This window comes from Pseudophryne corroboree, chromosome 1 (assembly GCF_028390025.1).
Source record: "Pseudophryne corroboree isolate aPseCor3 chromosome 1, aPseCor3.hap2, whole genome shotgun sequence".
Taxonomy (NCBI): Eukaryota; Metazoa; Chordata; class Amphibia; order Anura; family Myobatrachidae; genus Pseudophryne; species Pseudophryne corroboree.
In genome coordinates, this window is record NC_086444.1 from 677,526,904 (window position 1) to 677,551,131 (window position 24,228).

Genomic DNA, 24,228 nt, shown 5'->3' on the forward strand with positions numbered 1-24,228 from the left:
CTCTAAATTGTAAATTGTGAAATGTGTTCATATGCATTAACTATAATTTTACTTAATGTGCTTAGGTTGGGATATTTCCTCTTTGAACCTGGCTGATGCCATGAGAAGGGCAGAGGTTCTAGACTGGCAGCTCCAAGAACAGCTAAGACCTTTCATGGAGAAGATGCAGCCTAGGCCTTCCATCTACATTCCTGAATTCATTGCAGCCAATCAGGAGGACAGAGCAGACCATATCATCCATGGTACTAAAGATGAACAGGTACAGAAGACCCACAGATACAGTATAATATAGTTACAGAGCAAAGGCAATCATAAAATGTACCTAGTGTCTGACTTGTACTGATTAAAGAAAAACACCAGACGAAATCCCACTGCCCTATAATATAATTTTGAAATAAAGTGATTTTATTTTTTTATCTTGACTTGAATGGCTGTTCTTCTCTCCAGGTTCAGAAAATCCGTGAAGATATTCAGGATTTTAAGAGAAGCAGTGGAGTTGACAAAGTTATTGTGTTGTGGACCGCAAACACAGAACGATTCTGTGATGTGATCCCAGGGATTAATGATACTGCCGATAACTTGCTAAAATCTATTAAGGTGAGTGCTACTGTGAATCTCAATGTCCCACATAGTCTGATACAGCCCAAACTGTATAGCTCTCTTGAAGCTGTAACATACAGATGTGTCTTTGTGTCGTGTGAGAATCTTCTAGCATTGGGCATCTTTTTTTGCCAAAAATGCATATATGACGCTTGCATATATGTGTGCTACTTAGCAGTGCCGTAACTAGGCATTTTAGCGCTGTGTGCAAGAAACGGCATTGGCGCGCCCCCCATGCAAGACATTGGAGCCCTCCTCCCCCCATCTCCTCGCTACTTTCCCCCGTTTCCTACTCTCAGCTCCCTCATCTCAATCCGACTTTTTTTATTAAATTGGATTGAGATGGTTAGGAACATGGTTCATTGAATAGCCCTTGCCGAATCCATTCCGACAAATGCATCTCAGAATGGATCCGACTTTAATTGAATATACCCCTAACCCTTGTCATTTTTCACTTGATTTATTTTTTTCACATTCACATGTATTTATTTGTGAAGTCTTACCATTGATGCCCACTATACTGTAATATCAAATGCCAAAATGGCACTACAGCTCAATCAGGGATGATGGCAAGCGTTAGTGGTCAGAAACTTTCATATTCTTCTACAAGAGTCACAGTTGGATGACATATTTAACTTTAGGCATCTCCAGTGTGGCTTTGTGGTATCCTTTTTGGTTACTGTCCTGAGTAGGGATTGCTTTAGGTTTGCGTCAAACATAGCACCTAATGATGAGGCTAAAAGGTTCAGTCTTGGTGTAATTAGCATCTACATTTCATTATTTATTTATTGATGCTTATCAAGTATTTTTATTAATTTTCAAGTTTCAAACACATTCAAAACAGAGTAATACAAAAAGAAAACAAATTTAAATTAACAGAAAATAATAAAATGAAACAGTAAGTAGAAAAGCATATGCATACATCAGTATCATAAAATGGTATATGAACTGTACATGTACAAAATATATAGTGGAATGGTATAAGAATAAATGTCACAGCATGAAGCAGTATTAACATGAGTATAGATAATGAGGCGAAATCTAGGGCCCGATTGGATTGCCATTATATGGATCACCAAAGGGTATATTGAAAGTTCTGCCACAACGACCAGACCTTATCAAACTTTGAGGGACATTTTCTCTTGTGATACATAAAGCTCTCATGAAAGACAGTAATGTTAACTAACGCTAATGAAGAGGGGAGAGAAAGGAGATCAGATGCCATTCAGCCACGAGCAATACAGACCCTGTCCAACATTAAAAGGTTATTCACATATAGACATAAAGGAGCAGTGAGGTATTCCTCCAGGCCAAAAATATAAATACTGTACGTGAAGTTAATAAGGTTAAGGTAATACCAGTGATATGTATAGAGGCGACCACCCTTGTCCAAAAAGAGACCACTCTAGACAAATCCATAGAAGATGCCAGAAGTCAGCAGAGGGGGGCAGAGCATTAGGATATAGGTCAGATGAGGATCCTCCAAATTCACAAAGCTGAGATGAGGTCCAATATACCCAATGGAAAATATATAACTGTATCTGCTGAAACCTATCATATGCTGTGCCACCCGGAGGGGAACACAATATAAAATTCAATTTCTCATCCTTAAGAGCACCCAAATCTGTAACCCAGTGACACCTAAGGCTGCACACATCCCCCTTACCATAAAAGGACAAAAGAGAGGAGTAGGCCAAAGAAATAGAGCGGCGTTCATTCAATATACGCAGTAAGAGACAAATTGGAAGGCATCTTCCTCTATTAGTATAATTATCATCCATATGCTTTCTGGGTATGTAAAGACCTTTTATTTAACAGTTGTCACTTTGTAATCCTACCATACATCGCTGATTGTACTATTGTCCCACAGGCAGGTTCTCCTGCATCTGCCCTAGAACGAATACATGTCACAGTTGCCATAAGCCACCTGTGTAAGAATTCTACTGTATAATATAGCTATTAAAATGAACTAAATTCATCTCTAAATCTCATCTGAATTTTTACATTTTGAAATTCTGAATTTGTAGATTTAGTAGCTTGTATCTTCAACATTATTCATACTTTTCTGTCTTACCTTCACAGCTTGGACTTGAAGTGTCTCCCTCTACAATGTTTGCAGTGGCCAGCATCTTGGAAGGATGTGCGTACATTAATGGGTCCCCTCAAAACACATTTGTTCCTGGGGCAATAGAACTGGCAAAGAGGCACTCTGTGTTTATTGGAGGAGATGACTTTAAATCTGGACAGACCAAGATTAAATCAGTCCTGGTGGATTTTCTAGTCAGTGCTGGCTTAAAGGTAACACTATTATGCAAAAGGTGAACTCTGTTAGTTTGTTATTTGTCACTATTGTACTAAGCTGACAGATATTGTAATTTTAAATGTCAAAAACCTTTCCACAAGAGGAGCTTTGTATTCATAGCACTGGAATAGGAAGAGAACATCACTGCTAGACTGCAGCTGATGTAGGGTCAGAGAAAGTGCAGAAGTAAGTTTGTCATCACCACTGAATTATTTCTCATTAGCTGACTTTTTATTTCTCCTCCTTCATTCATAGACTGTGTCCATAGTGAGTTACAACCACCTTGGTAATAATGATGGGAAGAACCTTTCTGCTCCTCAGCAGTTCCGCTCCAAGGAGATCTCCAAAAGCAATGTGGTGGATGATACGGTTCAGTCTAACCCTGTACTGTATGGACCAAATGAAAAACCAGACCACTGTGTGAGTACTATGACATGGGACAGACAAGGCCATGTTAACAACATTGTCAGCTCTGGGCAAAGCAATGGGACTCCTACACACTCATTCACGGGAACCAGTAAAGAGAAAATCATAACATGCCCCGCTTGCGGTCCTGCACAGTCTCTCCATATCCTTCCATAAAATTAAAGGCTGTCCGCACTCTAATGGATAGCTCCAGCCATCCACCAATCAGCACGCTTATAGCTATTCACTGTCTTGCTGCAGGCTGGGAGAAGGGTAGAGAATGCTGCCTTGCTGCTCTGATTAGGTGACTACCACCCGCCCATGCTCGAAGTCCCGTGTGCCTATATGTTAAGATGCCCTGTTGACAGCTCCTTTCTGGAACACCTTCTAATATATAGTCACCTAGTGGTGTTTGTTATTGTTTTTGTGTGTTCATAAGAAATTGTTGCCATTCTTTTTTGTTTGTTGTGTCTGGAGCATGACTTTTTTTTCTGTTCTCTGGCTATGTACAGCAAATGCTTTAATCTAACATCATGTAATAATAGCCTGTTGTATATACTGTAGATAAAGTGCATATTGCTTACACCATCTTGTGGAAAGTTCTTATTACGGTTATCTTTCTAACACAAGGTCATGTACTAGCCCAGATAAATCATACACCACCACTTAGGGGAGTCAGTCACCTGATAGCGGTTGTATGCAGTTGTGCGATGCTGGAGCTTTAGTCCGGATCAGTGACATTGGTCCTTACGCGTACTATAGGGATGATGTATAAAGCAGTGAAAATAGTGTTGGGATAGAAACCAATCAGCTAGGAGGTAGTATTTATCAAGTATAGACTACCAAAGGATAGGTAGAATCTGATTAGTTGCTATGGGCATCTACCCCACTGGTCCATTTCTCATCCTTTCACTGCTTGATACATTGACCCCTATGTCCATGAAAGGGTTTAAGGGGCACATCATATAATTTCACATCCATCTCCTTATATCGTCTAGTGCTGGAATTTGCCAACTTTGGTTTTAAAGGCAGCAGCGGAATGAATGTGATGTTCTGTGTACTAGTAACGTCTGTTCTGCTTTTGGTAGAATACCATATGTCTCTTCTGCTTTACAGGTGGTTATAAAATATGTCCCATATGTGGGAGACAGTAAGAGAGCAATGGATGAGTATATGTCCGAAATCATGATGGGGGGAACCAACACCATTGTTATTCACAACACCTGTGAGGTAAATACACATTTCTTTCCCTCGTGTTGTCTTCTATTTTTATTTTCCTGCCATGGAGCCTTATATATCTCTTGCTTTAAATGCTGAGGCTCAGATTTATCAAAGCTTGGAGAGAAAGTACCAACCACTCAGCTCCTAACTTTCAGTTTACAGGCTGTTTGATACTTTATCTCTCTCCAAGCTTTGATAAATCTGTTTGTTACACCTAATATTGTGAAGAGGTGTATATAGACATATGAGATGAGATATATATTTATTATATTAAGGGATAGTAACTTCTGCATTTCTTCTGTTATGAAATGAGCCCCAAACTTTTATGGTTTACGTTAAATAATAAATATTAAATAATGCAATCATTCTGTGACATTGAAGAAAGCCCAGAAGTCATAGGTTGTTCTGTCTTCACTTAATAATTAATGTGGAAAATGACGTAATTGATTTGCATTTATTCCCAGGACTCCCTGCTTGCTAGTCCTATTATCCTAGACTTGGTGATGCTCACTGAAATTTGCCAAAGAATAACTTTCTGCACTGAGAGAGACCAAGACTACCAGAGCTTCCACAGTGTGCTGTCCATTCTCAGCTTCCTCTGTAAAGCCCCGCTTGTGCCAGAGGGAACTCCTGTAGTGAATGCTCTATTCAGACAGAGAAACTGCATTGAGAACATCTTCAGGTACCATGTGTTCTGTATTGGTGTGGATCTGTTTAAGCATGTTACTATAAATAGGATTGGCTCTCTGGTTTTGTGATGACCAGATTTATTACCCACCATCCATTCAATTAATAATTATTTGTAGTCTTGAAGGAAATAACAGTGGGGAGCAATCTTAATGGTTCTACTTGCACCTGACTGAGGAGGGGGCAGCGGTGCTGGAGGGAAGGATGGTTAGAAGGTTGGAGGAGATTTTAAACTAGGAGCCTGGGGGGAGGGTTTAGCTAGAAACTACGGGTCATGCAGTGAGAATAGTGGGGATGGCGGTAGTAAACGAAATGGGGGAGAAGTTGGGGGGAGGGTAAGAGCAGGCGGTAAGGTTACTAACATGGGTACTAAAAGGGATTTTACCAAAGCACTAACCAATGACGATTACAGGTCATCCTTGCTACATAAGGTGAAAGATGTCCCTAACGCAAGGGAAAATACTTATCTTAGTTGTATGTATGTAAACGCCAGAAGCATTACTGGTAAAAAGGGTGAACTAGAAATACTTGCAGCAAGCAAACAGTATGATATTATAGGCATTACTGAAACTTGGTGGGATGAATCTCATGATTGGACAGTCAATCTAGAGGGCTATACACTGTTTAGGAGAGACAGACTAAATAAAAAGGGTGGAGGGGTGTGTCTTTACGTAAAGCCATTTTTAAAACCTAATATATGGGAAGATATTCAGGAGGGGACTGTAGACACTGTCGAGACATTATGGGCAGAAATTGCATGCGGGGAAAAAGGAATAAAAAAGTTAGTATTGGGTGTATGCTATAGGCCGCCTGGTATCAACGCATCTGAGGATGAATTGTTACTAAAGCAAATTGAAAGAGCAGCAGGAGTAGGAGACATAGTAGTGATGGGAGATTTTAACTATCCAGAGATAAACTGGAAAAACAATTCATGTGATACTGCTAGGGGCAATATGTTTTTAAACACACTTAATGATAACTACTTAGTCCAACTAATTGAGCAACCAACTAGGTACAATGCAATCTTAGACCTGGTATTAACAAACAATGGGGATATGGTATCAGGTATTATAGTAGGGGAACCCATAGGAAACAGCGACCACAATATGGTTACATTCAATATCAGTTTCTATAAACAGCCCTATACTGGCTCAACTAGGACTTTAAACTTTAGCAAAGCAAATTTTGAAAAGATGAGGGTATTTTTCAGGGATATTGAATGGGAAGGTTTGTTTTTAGGAAAAAATACTACGGAGAAATGGGAGGTACTAAAATTCCTGCTAGCTAAAAATACACTCAAATGTATTCCTATGAGTAGCAAAAAAAGGAATAAAAATCATAAACCGATGTGGCTTAACAAAAAGATTATAGGCAAGAAAAGGCGAGCATTTAAAAAATACAAATCTGACGGGGAAGCAGAGTCATTTCAGCACTATAAGGAATGTAACAAAATTTGCAAAAAGGAAATAAGAGCGGCTAAAGTAGAAACTGAAAAACTAGTAGCAAAGGAAAGCAAAGCGAATCCCAAAAAATTCTTTAAATACATTAATAGCAAGAGATTAAAGAAGGAGAGTATAGGCCCTTTAAAAGACAAGTTGGGAGTCTTAAGCAAAAATGATAATGACATAGCGGACACACTAAATGAGTTTTTTTCAACAGTATTCACTCGTGAGGACCCAATTCAGGGACTAACGCACAATCTCAATAATGAGAATATCACACTGATAGGTACTTATTTAAGCGAGGAAGTAGTCTGTGACCGATTAAAACATTTAAAGATTAATAAATCACCAGGGCCCGATGGTATTCATCCAAGGGTTCTAATGGAGCTTCACTCTGAACTGGCAAAACCGCTATCTTTGTTCTTTAAGGATTCAGTTATATCAGGTATGGTTCCCAAAGACTGGCGTATAGTGGAAGTAGTGCCTATATTCAAAAAGGGAAGTAAAGCTGAACCAGGTAATTATAGACCAGTTAGTCTTACATCTATAGTGGGGAAAGTATTGGAAGGTATTCTAAGAGATAGTATTCAGAAGTTCCTTGAAACCAATAAGGTCATTAAAAGGAATCAACATGGGTTTATGAAGGACAGATCCTGTCAAACCAACTTACTTGGCTTTTATGAAACAGTAAGAGCAAACCTAGATCAGGGTAAAGACGTGGATGTAATCTTTTTAGACTTTGCCAAAGCGTTCGATACTGTACCACACATGAGACTTATCTACAAGCTACAAGAATCAGGGCTAGGTGAGATAATAGGAAGCAGCGCGTTGTGGTTAATGGATCTTTTTCAACTTGGACTGAAGTGCTAAGTGGTGTGCCGCAAGGCTCAGTATTAGGACCGCTATTGTTCAATATTTTCATTAACAACCTAACAGAAGGTCTAGAGAGCATGGTGTCAATTTTTGCAGATGATACCAAATTGTGTAAGGCTATAAATACAGAGGAGGATGCCGAGTCTCTTCAGAACGACTTAGTTAAATTAGAAGCATGGGCAGCCAAATGGAGAATGCGCTTCAACACAGACAAGTGTAAGGTAATGCACTGTGGTAACAAGAACATAAATTACACCTACCTACTAAATGGGGTAAAATTAGGGGATTCTGTACTGGAAAAGGACTTAGGTGTCCTCATAGATAGCAAGCTAAGCAGTAGTACCCAAAGTAGGACTGCAGCAAAGAAGGCTAATAAGATATTAGCATACATAAAACGGGGTATTGATGCTAGGGATGAGAGTATTATACTCCCGTTATATAAATCACTAGTGAGGCCACACCTTGAATACTGTGTACAATTCTGGGCACCGTACTACAAAAAGGATATCCTGGAGCTTGAAAAGGAACAGAGGAGGGCGACCAAACTAATTAAGGGCATGGAGACAATGGAATACAAGGAAAGGCTTGAAAGACTAGGCATGTTTACATTGGAAAAGCGGAGACTAAGAGGGGATATGATCAACATCTACAAATATATAAGGGGACAATACACAGAGCTTGCGCGGGACCTGTTTTTGGTTAGATCAACACAGAGGACTCGTGGACACTCGCTCAGGTTAGAGGAGAGGAGATTCCGCACAATACGGCGTAAAGGCTTTTTCACGGTAAGGACAATACATGTTTGGAATTCCCTGCCCGAGGGAGTTGTAATGGCGGAATCTGTCAACACCTTTAAGAATGGGTTAGATAAATTCCTAATGGATAAGGATATCCAGGGGTATGGTGCATAGTCATGCATTATAGTTACTATAAATAGGGATAAAATGTAACGGCTGACAGCAGCATCAGTCAGAAATTTTAGTCAAATCATCATGCATAGGAGACCACAAATAGGTTGAACTCGATGGACAATTGTCTTTTTTTCAACCTCAGATACTATGTTACTATGTTACTACTTGCTGCTTACTGGCACACGGTTTGAAAGCATCCCTCTAATCTGCCAAATTAAACTGAATATGTTTGTGTGTATTATTGATTGGATTTTTTTTTTAAACCAGCAGTCTCATAAAAAATAGAATTTTAATTACCTACCGGTAAATCCTTTTATCGTAGTCCGTGGAGGATGCTGGGGTCCACATTAGTACCATGGGGTATAGACGGGTCCACTAGGAGCCACTGGCACTTTAAGGGTTTGAGAGTGTGGGTTGGCTCCTCCCTCTATGCCCCTCTTACCAGACTCAGTCTACAAACTGTGCCTGAGGAGACGGACAACTTCGAGAGAAGGATTATACACAGATAGTAGCGAGATTCACACCAGCTCACACACAAGGCAACCCAAGCTAACTAGCTTGAAACATCAGCAACGGCTGGAACAGGATTACTTGCCAAGTAACAAACAGTACTTACCCAGAACTGAGCAGTACTGAACTAAATAACCACTGCAGGATAACGAAGCGCTGGGCGGGCGCCCAGCATCCTCTACGGACTACGAGAAAAGGATTTACCGGTAGGTAATAAAAATCCTTTTTTATCTTACGTCCTAGAGGATGCTGGGTTCCACATTAGTACCATGAGGATGTACCAAAGCTGCCAGAACGGGAGGGAGAGCGTGGAGGCTCCTGCAGAACTGATTGACCAAACTTCAGATCCTCAGAGGCCAAAGTATCGAACTTGTAAAACTTCGCAAACGTGTTCGACCCAGACCAAGTAGCTGCTCGGCAAAGCTGTAAAGCCGAGACACCCCGGGCAGCCGCCCAGGAAGAACCCCCTTACGAGTAGAGTGGGCCTTAACAGATGTAGGACACTGCAATCCTGCCGTAGAATACGCATGCTGGATAGTGAACCTGATCCAGCGAGAGATAGTCTGCTTAGAAGTAGGACACCCAAGTATCTTGGGATCATACAGGACAAACAAAGAGTCCAATTTTCTGAGACGAGCAGTCCTCTTCACATAGCCCTTACAACATCCAAGAACCTTGATGAAATTGAGGAGTCAGTAGCAACTGACACCACAATAGGTTGGTTGATATGAACCGCTGACACAACCTTCGGAAGGAACTGCCGACATGTCCGAAGCTCAGCTCTATCTTCATGGAAGATTAAGTAGGGGCTTTTACAAGACAAAGCCCCCAACTCTGACACACGTCTAGCAGAAGCTAAGGCCAACAAAGTGACAGCCTTTCACGTGAGAAACTTGACCTCAACCTCCTGTAGAGGCTCGAACCAATCCGATTGAAAAAAATGCAACACCATGTTAAGATCCCAGGGTGCCATAGGTGGCACAAAGGGAGGCTGGATGTGCAGAACCCCTTTCAAAAATGTCCGAACCTCAGGGAGGGAAGCCAACTGTTTCTGGAAGAAAATGGATAGGGCCGAAATCTGGACCTTTACAGTACCCAACCTCAGGCCCATATCCACACCTGCTTGCAGGAAGAGGAGAAAACGTCCCAGTTGAAACTCCATCGTAGGAAACTTATTGGATTCACACCAAGATACATACTTTTTCCAAATGTGATGGTAATGTTTAGATGTTACCCCTTTCCTAGCCTGTATCAGGGTAGGAATAACCTTGCTCGGAATGCCCTTCCGAGCTAATATCTGGCGTTCAACTTCCATGCCATCAAACGTAGCCGCAGTAAGTCTTGATAAGTGAATGGCCCCTGCTGCAGTAGGTCCTCCCGAAGAGGAAGAGGCCTCAGATCTTCCAGCAGAAGAGCCAGAAGATCCGCGTACCAAGCCCTTCTTGGCCAGTCCGGATCAATGAGGATAGCCTGAACTCTTGTTCTCCTTATGAGTTTTACAACTCTTGGGGGTAAATTTACTAAGATGGGAGTTCTATTTAAGATGGGATATTGCCCATAGCAACCAATCATATTCTACTTCTCATTTATCCAGCACCTTCTAGAAGATAATACCTGGAATCTGACTGGTTGCTATAGGCAACATCCCATCTTAAATAGAACTCCCATCTTAGTAAATTTACCCCTTGGAATGAGTGGAAGTGGAGGAAACACGTATAGCAACTTGAACACCTAAGGAGTCACCAGGGCGTCCACCACCACGGCTTGCGGGTACCTTGACCTGGAACAATACCTCCGAAGCTTCTTGTTGAGACAGGAGGCCATCATGTCTATTTGAGGTACACTCCAAAGCTTTGTCACCTCCATGAACACCTCCGGATGGAGGCCCCACTCTCCTGGATGGAGATCGTGTCTGCTGAGGAAGTCCGTTTCCCAGTTGTTTACTCCCGGAATGAAGATTGCTGATAGCACCAACACGTGTTTTTCTGCCCAGAGGATGATTCTTGTTACTTTTGACATTGCAGCTCTGCGTTTTGCCTTGTCGGATTATGTAGGCCACCGTCGTTACATTGTCCGCCTGCACTTGAATGGCTCGATCTCGCAGAAGATGAGTCGCTTGGAGAAGACTGTTGCAGACGGCTCTTAGTTCCAGAATGTTTACTGGAAGACTGGATTCCAGGGTTGACCACCTTGGAAGGTTTCCCCTTGAGTGACTGCGCCCCAGCTGCGGAGACTTGCATCCATGGTTAGAAGGATCCAGTCCTGAATCCAGACCCTCCAGAAGGTGAGGCATTTGCAGCCACCAGAGGAGTGAAATCCTGGCTTTTGCGACAGATGTATCCTCTGGTGCATGTGTAGATGAGATCCCGACCACTTGTCTAGGAGATCCAGTTGGAAGGACCGAGCATGAAACCTGCCGTACTGTAGAGCCTCGTAGGAGGCAACCATCTTCCCCAGAAGGCGAATGCACTGATGAACCGATACCTGGGATGGCTTAAGGACATCCCAGACCATTGTTTGAAGCGCCAACACTTTTTCCTGCGGTAGAAACACCCTCTGCACTATTGTGTTGAGGATCATCCCCAAAAAGGACAATCTCCCTGTCGGCTCCAAATGGGACTTTGGAAGGTTCAGGATCCAACCGTGTTCACTGAGAAGATGAGTAGTGAGAACAATGGACTGTAACAGCATCTCCCTGGATGACGCCTTTATCAGCAGATCGTCCAGATATGGGTTTATGTTCACCCCCTGCCTGCGGAGAACCACTGTCTCCGCCATCACCTTGGTGAACACTCTCGGTGCTGTGGAGAGGCCGAATAGCAGTGCCTGAAATTGATAGTGACTGTCTAACAGTGCAAATCTGAGATAAGCCTGGTGTGGCAGACAAATTGGAATGTGGAGGTATGCATCCTTCATATCAAGGGATACCAGAAACTCTCCCTCCTCCAGACATGAAATCACTGCTCTGAGAGACTCCATTTTGAATTCGAACATCCTCAGGTAAGGGTTCAACGATTTCAAGTTCAAAATCGGTCTGACCGAACCATCCGGTTTCGGTACCACGAAAAGGTTTGAATAATAACCCTTGTTTTGCATATGAGGTGGAACTGGGACAATGACCTGTGACTTTTCCAATTTTAGGATGGCTTCCTGTAGGATAGCCATGTCTGTCACCAAAGCTGGCAAGCCTGATTTGAAGAAACGGTGAGGTGGAATTTATTGAAACTCGAGTCTGTACCGCTGGGACACAATATCATGTACCCAGGGATCCAGTCCGGACGACACCCAGACGTGGTTGAAACGTCTGAGTCTCGCACCCACCAGGCCATCCTCCAGGCTGTGTGGTCCACCGTCATGCTGAGGATTTTGAGGAACCAGAAGTGGGTTTCTGGTCCTGGGAGCCTGTGGGTGCAGGCTTTTTGGATTTTGCACAACCACCTCTAAAGAAGGTGGTAGTAGGCTTGGACTTTTTTGTCTTAGCGGTCCGGAAGGACTGTTGAAGAAAATGGTTTCTTCGTGTAAGGTGTAGCAGAGGGAAAGAAAGGAGACTTACCCGCAGTTGCCGTGGAAATCCACGCATCCAATGCTTCCCCAAATAGAGCCTGATCTGTGTAGGGTAGGTTCTCCACACTTCTCCTGGATTCCGCTTCTGCAGACCATTGGCGTAGCCAGAGTCCCCTACGAGCTGCGACCGACATGGAAGATATCCGTGCAGTCAGCATACCCAGGTCCTTCATGGATTGCACCATGAACCCCACAGAATCCTGTATGTTACGTAAAAACAATTCAATGTCACTTCTATCCATTGTATCCAAATCCTCTAGTAATGTGCCTGACCACTTTACTATGGCTTTAGAAATCCATGCACAGGCAATAGTGGGCCTTAACGCCACCCCTGAAGCAGTGTATATGGATTTGAGTGTAGTGTCAACCTTACGATCAGCCGGTTCTTTTAAAAGGTAAAACCACCTTTTTTGACAGTCTGGAGACTGATGCGTCAACTACGGGTGGGTTTTCCCATTTTTTTCTATCCTCCTCAGGGAAGGGAAATGCAACCAGAACCCTTTTGGGGATCTGGAATTTTTTCTCCAGGTTTTCCCAAGATTTTCCAAATATAGCGTTTAATTCTTTAGACGCAGAGAAGGTCAGCAAGGCTTTCTTATTGTCAGTGAAGTAAGCTTCCTCAGCCTGCTCAGGTGGCGGGTCAGTAATGTTTAACACATCTCTAATGGCTTCAATCATGAGCTGCACCCCCTTTGCAAGGGATGCCGCCCCCCTTAGCACGTCCCCATCACCGTCTGCAGTGTCAGAGTCGGAATCTGGGCAAGTGCACGTTTCTGTGGGAACATGCTAGGGGATTTTGCCGGAATAGGAACAGAACCTGACCAAACTGCCATAGATTTCTTTAACACCTGAGTTTCAGTCTTAATATGTGCTACCCTAGTAGAAATCTGAGAGATCATCCCCTTAATGGAGGTCAACCACTCAGGCTCACAATAGGGATCTGAGACAAGACATTACATTCCTGTGTACATGGTATGGATTCTTCCTGAGAGGAAACATCCTCTGCAGCATATGATACAGAGGGGCACAGAGATTGGAGCCAACCCCCACACGGCGCTACCTGAGGTAGATATAACATAACTACCCAGCGCCTACTGTGTACCTTAATAGACTACACAGTATATACACAGCCTCTCCCCCCCCCCCCCCCCTTCTACAACCCCCTGGTACCGCACAGAATAGCTGGAGTTGCTTGGAGGGACAGCTCTCCCTGTCAGCGTCTGTGTACAGGAACTGCAGGCAGGAAAATGGCGCTGAACACTGCTGGGTCCGCTCTGAGGAGAAGCTCCACCCCCTGAACATGGCACTGCTTCCCGCTCTTCATAGATTATACTGGCCTGAGGATTTCTGCTGGCAGTGCACCGGGGTCCCTGACAGTCTTGCTGGCCAGTGTAGGGTATCGGCGCTGGCTCAGGGCGCCCCTCACAGCGCCACACTATGTACCGCTGAGCCCCGGAGCGCAGTTAGTACTGCGCTCCTACCCTGTTGCCGCCATCTTCACACCGGCTCCCCGCTTGCCAGGGGGGCCGGGGACTCACTCTCCACCGAAATCTTCTGCCTCTTTAAGGGGGTGGCGGCATGCTGCAGGAGTGAGCGATCGCCTGGGGCGGCTAACGATCAGCACCCTCAGGAGCTAATGTCCTCTCAGCGGAGATAGTGGCTCAAAATCCCTCAGGGCGGACACTACTCCGCCCTTTAGTCCCACAAAGCAGGGAGGCTGTTGCCAGCAGCCTCCCTGTACCTAACTAACTCTTAGAAAAATAATAAAACTAAAGAAGCTCTAGGAGCTCCCCTAGCTGTGACCGGCTCCTTTGGGCACATTTTCTAAACTGAGTCATGTAGTAGGGGCATAGAGGGAGGAGCCAGCCCACACTCTCAAACTATTAAAGTGCCAGTGGCTCCTAGTGGACCCGTCTATACCCCATGGTACTAATGTGAACCCCAGCATCCTCTAGGACGTAAGAGAAATTTAGTTACAACATGTGTCTCCAGTTTGACCGTCATGTGATTGTCCAATAAAAACAAAACAACAGAAAAATAAGATACTTGTTGGCCAACTTATCCTAGCACTATGTGTTGTAACCCCAATCTTGCAGGGCAGCTGAGCTGGAATATTTGCATGTATGTGCAACATTGGAGAATGTTCTCTACTGTGTCCGCTCAGGGTTCAGTCAGGGCTTTAACAGGTTCCATATACTGTACAGTGGCGTAAGTTCGTCCCAGTTGCCCGGAGGCAAGATAAATATTGGTGCCCTCCTATTTACTATATTAAGATAAATATATGTATGTAGATGTGTGTGTGTGTGTATATATATATATATATATATATATATATACACACGTGTGTGTGTGTGTGTGTGTGTGTGTGTGTGTGTGTGGAGTGTTCTGAAAAAATGTATATACTGTATTTATACATTTAATTGTCTTTTATTTTAAATCACACATTTCTTAGCAGTCATACCCAGGATTAGAACCCATGACCTGTTACACTGACAGCAGACACTTTACTGATGGAGCGATTTGCTCCTGTAGAGGAAGCATGAGAATTCTAACTATATGAAGTTACGTGTAATTGTCAGAGAAGTATCTTCATATAGTTAAAATTATCATATTTCCTATACGGGAGCAAACCGCTTCATCAGTAAGGTGCCGCATCCAGTGTAATAGGTCGTGGTTTCTAATCCTGGGTGTGACACTTGTAAAATGTTTATCTACAGTATAATTAAGAGGGTGTGATTTGTAAGGTACAGGGACCAGTGAGGAAGTCGGCCAGTGAAGAGATAGCAGTGGCTATCAATTAACTTAATTCAATAGTGTCACAGAATGGGAGGAGAGGTGCCCCCCTTCAGAGCAGGAGCCCGGCAGCAGATGACTCCGTGGCCTCCCAGAGTTCTGCCTCTGATACTGTAGCTGTGGTATGGGTAAAAGGGTACATACTGTGAGTAGGGACAAATTGTGACTGAATTTTGAATGCAATGCAAAAGGGGTGATAATAAGTGTCATGCAGACCCAACAGGTCATGTTTTCAGTATTTCTGTCTGTGGACTTGGTCTACTTAGCTGGATCAGTAATTCCTTAGGGATAATTGATGTCTTGCAAAAGCCTCTGTTTGTTGGGGTGTTAAAGTAGAAAATGTTAAATCGCAATGCTGTACAAAGGAAAACACACTGTAAAAAGTTTCCAGAATCTACGCCTCCCTTATGAGGTCCATGTGTTTTGGAGGGAAATTCTATAATGGGGTCACGGGTCTATACAACTGCCCCAGAGCATCAGTGTTGGGCAACTGGGTTGCCTCTCTTACCCTCACTATCAGCTCTAGACAGGGATGCCCTTTGTCCCTTAGTTATTGAACCCTTGGGGGCTAGGATCCGGGCCATCGAGGTCAGATTAAATACTTTGGAGTCTATATCACCAAGACTTATCACCGGCTATTTCAAGCTAGCTATCCCAAGCTACTTGCACAATTTAAGACTGATACCAGGACCTGCAGTGGTTGTTCTATTTTATGAATTGGCCGGATCAACACTATCAGGATGAATTTCTCACCGCGTTTGCACTACCTATTTCAAACTCTTCCTGTAAGGGCTCCCCCTTTATGTTTTTAAATATCTTCTACATATTACCTCTCAAAAAGCATCAGCTGGTAAGATGACAACTTTTGAAGAGGCCCACACAGGGTAAAGTCTGAGTCTCCCAAATTTGAAACTATTTGGCTGCCAGGCCACTCAGTGTATCTTATGAAACGAGACAAAAATTGAGTGTAGACCGCAATTGAGGTGGAAGTATTAGGGGTTAAATCAGTCTCCTATCTCCTATGGCTCCCCTAATCGGTGTGTCCTAGCTCCTGTGCGCACCATCCTGTCCTCTCACATACTGTAGCCTGATTTCCAGTTCTATTATAATCCATCTATATTTAGACCATGGCTACTTGACTGCTGAATGATCTTATCTGTGATCAAAACATTCCGGTTATATAGTCTATCCCGCATAAACATTTTTATCAATATAATTAGATTTAGCACTTCATTCTTCGGTTAAAAATAGATCGACATACAGACCTCTCACCACATGTGAATCATCAGACCTAGTGGGCTTGTCTCCACTCTGTATGCAGAACTCCAGGGGGCTGTGTTAGATCTAAGAGATCCACATGAATTGGAATGGGAGCCTGACCTTGGGGAGGCCCTAGATGATGAAGATTGGGAGGATATATGCACCAATGTAGTGACTAGCTCCATTTGGGTACAAATTTAAGGAAAATGCTTATAAACTTCTTTATAGGTGGACTATGTTCCATACAGACTGAATAAAATTAATTCAGAGATCTCTAGCTTATGCTGGAGATGTGGTGCTGATATAGGAACATTTCTGTATACATGGGGAAGTTGCCCAAGGCTCACTCCTTTCTACAACAAAATGAGTTCTCTGGTTCGCTTCTTTGTCATCAATCTCCCGATAATTCCTAAATATTTCCTTCTACAATGAGTCCCCAGATGCCACCTATCATCAATATAAATGAATTAGAAACATGCTGACAGCGACCACTTTTCAGTTGTCAGAAAACTGAAAACAAACTAACACCTCATATACAGTATGAGACATTTTAGCCAAAGTATGGCCCAAACATGCTATGGAATACATTACCGGCATCCTACACGGCTCCTCCAGGGGTGGGCAATAGCAGCCCTCCAGCTGCTGTTGAACTACACATCCCAGCATGCTACAGTTTTAGAATGCCTTGATAGCAAAACTGTGGCAGGTCTTGCTGGGATGTGTAGTCTCACAGCAGCTGGAGGCCCGCTTATTGCGCACCCCCACTATAAGAGCTTCTTCAAAACATGGAATCGTGGACTGTTCATTTTCATGTTCCTCCAGCATTTCCTTACATCTCCCCAGTACCCCCACATGCAGGGTTTTTGTACTCAGAAACCTAATTTATTTTAGAATTCGAAAGGAATTTTGAATGTGTCCAGTCGGGCCAAACTTGCCGTCTCCCCCTCCTCTTCTCTCTGTTACTACTTTCCTTTCCCTGCAGATGACCACCTTACTTTTTCTTTACTTCCTTCACTCATGCTTCCTGATCTTTCTTCTTTTCCTTTTCTACCGCTCTTAAAAATGGATTAATTTAATTTTTTTGTTACTGTTCTTTTTACAACTGGTGATTTTAGTGATGTTTAAGATATATTTTTCTAGTCTCTGTTGACTATCCATTATCTAGTTCCCTTAACTGTGTCCAATGTTTTCTGATGTGTGAAATTGTGTTGATGTAGGTTTTGAACTCTACTTAGGTCTGTTTAGTGTTGTCTCTCATTCTATGAATACACTTAAATATATACTGTACGTTATGGTAAGAACTTACAGTTGATAACGGTATTTCTCCTAAGTCCACAGGTTCCACAGGATAACAATGGGATATGATGGAGCGACAGCGGATTGGCACCAAACGATCAAAAGCTTTCCGACCTCCCAGGATGCAACGGGCCCGTCCATATATCCCCGCCCACTGGCTCAGGCAAATCAGTTGTATTCCACAGCACTAGGCAGGAGCATCATGTAGAGCCCTAAGCAGGCGAGAAGAACACACATGCACACCCTTCCGTACAAGAAGGAAGAGGTACGTGAGTAGAAGGATCCTCAAATAAGGTGCGTCAGGGTGGGATCCCTGTGGAAACCTGTGGACATAGGAGAAATACCGTTATCAACGGTAAGTTCTTACCATAACGTATATTTCTCCGGCAGGGTCCACAGGTTATCCACAGGATAACAATGGGATTTTCCAAAGCAATTTAGTGGTGGGGACGCTCCTGATTGGACAGGAGAACCTTACGCCCGAATTCAGCGTCATGAGAGGCAAAAGTATCCAAGGCATAATGTCTAATAAATGTATTAATGGAAGACCATGTGGCTGCCTTACATATCTGTTCTGCTGAAGCACCATGCTGTGCTGCCCATGAAGGACTTGCCTTATGAGTAGAGTGAGCAGAGACATTAGCCAGAACAGGGAGATCAGCTTGAGAGTATGCTTCTGAAATAGTCATTCGAAGCATTCTTGCCAGCGTCTGTTTAGTAGCAGGCCATCCTCTCTTGTGAAATCTGTAGAGAATGAAGAGAGAATCTGTCTTTCTGATGGCACTGGTATGATCCACGTAAGATCCTTAAGAAAGTCCCGATACCTGAAAAGCCGGGACTACAATTTCTTCATTAAGGTGGAATTTAGTCACCACCTTAGGAAGATACCCAGACCTAGTTCTAAGAACTGCTTTATCTGGATAAAAAAATCAGAAAAGGGGAGCGACATGACAGCGCTCCTAAATCTGACATTCTTCTAGCTGATGCCATAGTCAGTAGAAAGAGAACTTTAGCTGTTAACCATTTAATATCCACTTTATTAAGTGGTTCAAATGGAGCAACTTGAAGAGCTTTCAGGACTAGACTTAAGTCCCAAGGCGCTGTAGGAGGAACAAAAGGTGGTTGAATGCGCAGCATTCCCTGGAAAAAAGTATGCACATCCTGTATATTGGCAATTTTCTTTTGGAACAATACAGTCAATGCTGATACTTGCACTCTCAAGGAAGCCACCTTCAAACCTTTATCCATTCCTGCCTGAAGGAAAGCTAAGACCCTGGAAACTCTGAAAAATTTCGGGTCCATACTACTTTCACTGCACCAATGAATATAGGCCTGCCATATTCGGTGATAAATGCGAGCTGAGGAGGGTTTCCTTGCTCTGATCATTGTTTGAATTACTTGTTGTGAGAATCCTCTTGACTTCAGGATAGAGGTTTCAAGAGCCACGCCGTCAAAGACAGTCGATACAGATGTCTGTGATAACAAGGACCCTGTATTAGTAGATCTGGACGTTGAGGGAGCAGAAGTGGAGCATCCATCGACATTCTCTGCAGATCTGTGTACCAATGCCTTCTGGGCCAAGCTTTGCTTGCTTTATTTTCCTCACCACCCTGGGTAACAGGATGATCAGAGGAGAAAGATACACCAGACGAAAGTCCCATTTCACTGACAAGGCATCCACAAAGATCGCTTTGGGATCCTTTGTTCTTGACCCATATGCGGGCACTTTGTTGTTCAGATGAGACGCCATGAGATCTATATCTGGCAATCTCCACTTGTCTACTAGAGTCTGAAAGACCTCCGGGTGTAGAGCGCATTCGCTTGCCTGAAATGGCGTGTCAACTGAGAAAGTCCGCTTCTCAGTTTAGGACTCCCGGAACGAACACTGTGGACAAGGCTGGGAGATGGAGTTCTGCCCAATTTAGTATGTGACTTACCTCCTTCATTGCTGTTTGGCTGCGGGTTCCTCCCTGATGGTTGAGGTACAGATGGGTCCTCCATTATCTTGGCTCTTTCTGCGCCTAGACGGAGGTTTAGTCACGCCTAGGCAATAGCTTAGGTTGCTGAGTTTAATCACGGACAGGCGCGTTGAGGCGCGACTAGATACTCAGCATGCAATACACATCTCCACCACTGGGTGGCTAATGCTCCACTAATCCAGTACTTTAGATCGAATAGTGGTGGATTGATCTATAAGCTCTGGCAAATGGTCAGTGACGACTGTAATGTTAATAGATGGTGACCAATGGTCAGACGGAGAGAGTTAAAAAAATAATGAATACAGACACAAACGAACATGTTAAAACACTTGTGTATGGAGACGGAACTAAAGATTGTGTATGCAGATGCAACTAATGTGTGAAAGGAACAATGTAGCTCATTGAATTTAAAGTATGTACAGTGCACTAAATACCGTGCTTTTGAAATATGAGCGTCCGAGTCCCCTAAGGCATAAACCAACACCAATGGAAAAGAATTGCTCTTTGCAGTACTTTTACACATGAACTTGTGAATCTTTCATGAAGTGTCGTGGGCTAGCGATGAAGGCTCCCGCCTCCCACGCTGATAGTCCTGCGTTCGATTCCCAAAGTGCCAACCTTTTTTTTTTTTTGTGGGTTCCCGTGACATTCACTTTATTATTTTTTTCTTTGTAATACATTCAATGGAAGGGTGCACACAGGTTTCACATAAATCAGAGTAAATCTTCAGGAGCGACTCATTCTGCTATATACAATACACAGCGGTAATGAGCACCCGTTGACATACAGTACCAGTAAATATAAATTAGTGTATTCTGACGCAACTAACTGTTCGAGCAACACAGTACTGTAGATCGTAGGCATTAGAGAATCTGTGTTGTACTTAATGAGAAGGGATCACTGCTACTGTACCATTTACACATCTACACAGTATCAATGCGACTGCAGTTCTCTATGTGATTTTCCTACACAGTATACTGTTGCACATGTCTTGTAACCTGATCTGAACTCTCTCCCTGTCTACTGCATGAACTGTGCAATATCGAGGCAGTGGAAAATACCGTGTTCAAAGAAAAGGCATAATCAAAACCAAGGGGAACTGACGTAACAACCTGGGATGTCTGAGATGTACGACGTCTGAGTCGCTCATTGCGGTTAAGGACTGTACAGCATACAGTATTATGGCTGCCAGGGATCGCCCCTATTTCCTTGGGGAGCTCCGTCTCCTCGTTTTCTGGCGGAACAGGTCTTTCCAGTTTTATAAGTCCTGAATAATAGGGTACTGTACATTTCTGATCAGTACAGTACATTAAATCAGATGTTGTAATAAATACTTTTTTTATACATTAATATTGATGCTTTTCCAATAAATATTCCATTATACAGTATGGTATGGTACAGTACATGGGGGTAAATGTACAGTATGATGTGTCATTATGGGTGAGAGGTACTGTATACACTAAATGTACAGTAAAATGTTTTTTTTTTTTATTACAAACACACAAATGCATCCCAGACGGAAATCTCCTATACACAGCAGACAGCTTATGGTGGCTTATCCCTATTGCCCCTGTGTATTTTAGCTAGGGGATTGTGACGCTCCCTCAGCATTGGCCTATAGCCTGCAAAACCTATGCCGTCGCTCGCTCCATAGCTGAGTGCTGCCACGTGGCTGGGGTTCACGGGCCACGGACATTTTGTCACTTTGCTATACGATCGTATCCGGTGTATCGTTATGTGCATAAACCTCGCTTATCCCTGTCGCCCCTGTGTACTGTATTTTAGCTAGGGGATTGTGACGCTCCCTCAGCATTGGCCCATAGCCTGCAAAACCTATGCCATCGCTCGCTCCATAGCTGAGTGCTGTCACAGGGCGGGGGTTTACGGGCCTCAGACATTTTGTCACTTTGCTATGCAATCGAGTCCGGTGTATTGTTATGTGCATAGACCGCGCTTATCCCTATCGCCCCTGTGTATTTTAGCTAGGGGATTGTGACGCTCCCTCAGCATTGGCCCATAGCCTGCAAAACCTATGCTGTTACTTGCTCCGTAGCCGAGTGCCTCCATGGGGCAAGGAGTCACAGACGGTAGCCACTTCAATTGAGTCTGCCCTGCTACAGAATTGTATGTGTACCGTACGGTGCATAGAACCTTAACAGTAGAAACGCTCCTGCAGCTTTGCCCTGCTTTATGTAAAACTTGTGTGCACACTTGTATTGAATGTGAAAATATACTACAGTACGATAGATATAAAAATAAAAAAAATAATAAAGTGTCTGGAAGAAACTAACATGCATTCGTACTTTAGGAATCAAACCCGGGACTCTAAGCATGGGAAGTGGAACACTTCACCACTCGGACACTTCACCGCCGACAGATGAATAAATCCATTGGTTTTGATTATGCCGTAATGGCTACAGGATTAGGACGCTAACATACAATATCCCTAACATCAATAGGCAACAATGTGCATGTAACACGTCTGTTTGCGTCTGTGTACACTACTGGTTTTATGTTGATTTATCGGACTTGGACGCTCACATATTCCTAAAGTACTGTAAATACTGTGGCTTTATCATGTTTGTTTGCATCTGCATATGCTGTACTATTTGCGTCTGTACTTTGCTTTTCCTTGCGACCGAAAAGTCCGAAAAACTGGACCCTTAGGTTTGGGGTTATATGTGGAAGGAAACTTGACTTTCTTGGAGTCTGCTTCTGACTCCAGAATATCTGTCAATTCTTTACCAAAAAGAATATTTCCAGAAAAAGGCAAAGATTCCAAAACATTCTTAGATTCTGAATCAGCTTTCCACGTACGTAACCAAAGTGCTCTGCTATTGTTGAGGCTGATGCCCTAGAAGCATTAGTACCCATATTGAATGCCGCTTCTTCTGCAGCCTGTTTAATATGAGCCATATAGGATTTTTGTTCTCTAGAAGCTGATAAAACATCCTCTTCCAGTGCATCAGCACAGGCAGCCACTGCCTTTGCCATCCAAGCTGAAGCCATGGCTGGCCTTATGACTGCCCCAGACAGAGAAAACCATCCACTCTCCTATCCATGACATCATTTAAAGATGTTGACGGTAAAGGCAATATAGATTTTCGCACTAATCGTATCACATGCGTATCTACTTTAGGAGCCACCTACCTTTTTAAACAGTCCCCTGCTGGAAAAGGATAATTGGAATCCCATTTCTTGGGAATTCTTTTTTATTGGGTGTAGCCCAAGCAGCTTCCATGATTTCCATCAGCTGATCTGACCCCCGGAAACTCAGTCTTAACTGTTTTGTGACATTTAAATACAGGTGCCTTGGTTTTTAACACAGGCTCTGCTGAATCCTCTAAGGATAGAATGGCCTTCATTGCTCTGATTAATTCAGCTATATCCACTGAGCTGATACCTTCTTCCTCCTCTTCGTATGCCGAAGTAGAGTAAATTGAGTTTTCATCTTCCGATGACTCATCATGTGTAGCCTGTGAAGGTTTACTTACCATCGGTTTATCAGCTTGTTTCATATGAGAAGCTGCTGGGGGAAATTATATACCATAGGTAGGGAGCTGCATGTATGGGTTAATAGTGTACCCCATTTCTGGTAAAGAAGCTGTAGGAATTACCCGTTCAGCTATACTGGACAAGGTCTGTGCAAACATAGCCCAAGGTGGATCCATCTGTACCTCACGTTGCACAGGGATCTGCCTTGTACCTTGCTGAAAAGCAAAACAATTTGCACACAAACCATCCTGAACCAGATCCTGAGAGGATAATGCAGTTTTGCAAGACAAACATGATATGAGTGTTGGTGTTACTGTAAATGTACCTTCGTCACTTTTGCCGCTCTTAGACATGATAAATAATCAGCACTTTCACAGTGTACTACACAATTTGTGACTGTAATCACTTTAACCTTCTAATGTGATATCAATCTGACCCTTCCCATGCACCAGCATTGAGGATCAGAAGAACTGACAAGCATATATTAAAGTCAGCAATCACACTAGCAGTCAGTCACATGTTATATATTAGTCATATGAGCACATTATCAACTACAAACACATTTAACAGTATGTAGGAGTACATATTACTGAATCCTGTTTTACACAGATCTAACGTATTCAGACGCAATGCGAAGAAAACCACAGTAAATGTACACAGACACGTATGCAATAGGCACTTAACTTAACTATTCATACTGAAAAAAGTAGATAGAAATTTAGTGCTGTATAACCCGTACTCAGTAGAGTGGGCTACAGGGAGACTCACCTCGCTTCCAGTATCGATCAATACGTTAGCGGAGTGGATCCATACGCTACTAGTGTACACTGTCGCTCCGGGAACCTATAGTGAACACAGACGCATCGGTCACACAGCCGCTAATGCTGCGA

At 43.2% G+C, this 24,228-nt stretch overlaps 1 protein-coding gene across 1 annotated transcript in view; it reads left to right on the forward strand.

The window, feature by feature from the left end:
- ISYNA1 (inositol-3-phosphate synthase 1) overlaps positions 1–24,228 on the forward strand; it is a 64,377-nt gene that overhangs the window by 37,641 nt on the left and 2,508 nt on the right. Inside the window, exons 5-10 of the mRNA XM_063914740.1 lie at positions 66–259; positions 448–597; positions 2,683–2,898; positions 3,158–3,322; positions 4,424–4,537; positions 4,993–5,210. Of these exons, the coding sequence (XP_063770810.1) occupies positions 66–259; positions 448–597; positions 2,683–2,898; positions 3,158–3,322; positions 4,424–4,537; positions 4,993–5,210 (1,057 nt within the window). The remainder of the gene's footprint in view (positions 1–65; positions 260–447; positions 598–2,682; positions 2,899–3,157; positions 3,323–4,423; positions 4,538–4,992; positions 5,211–24,228) is intronic.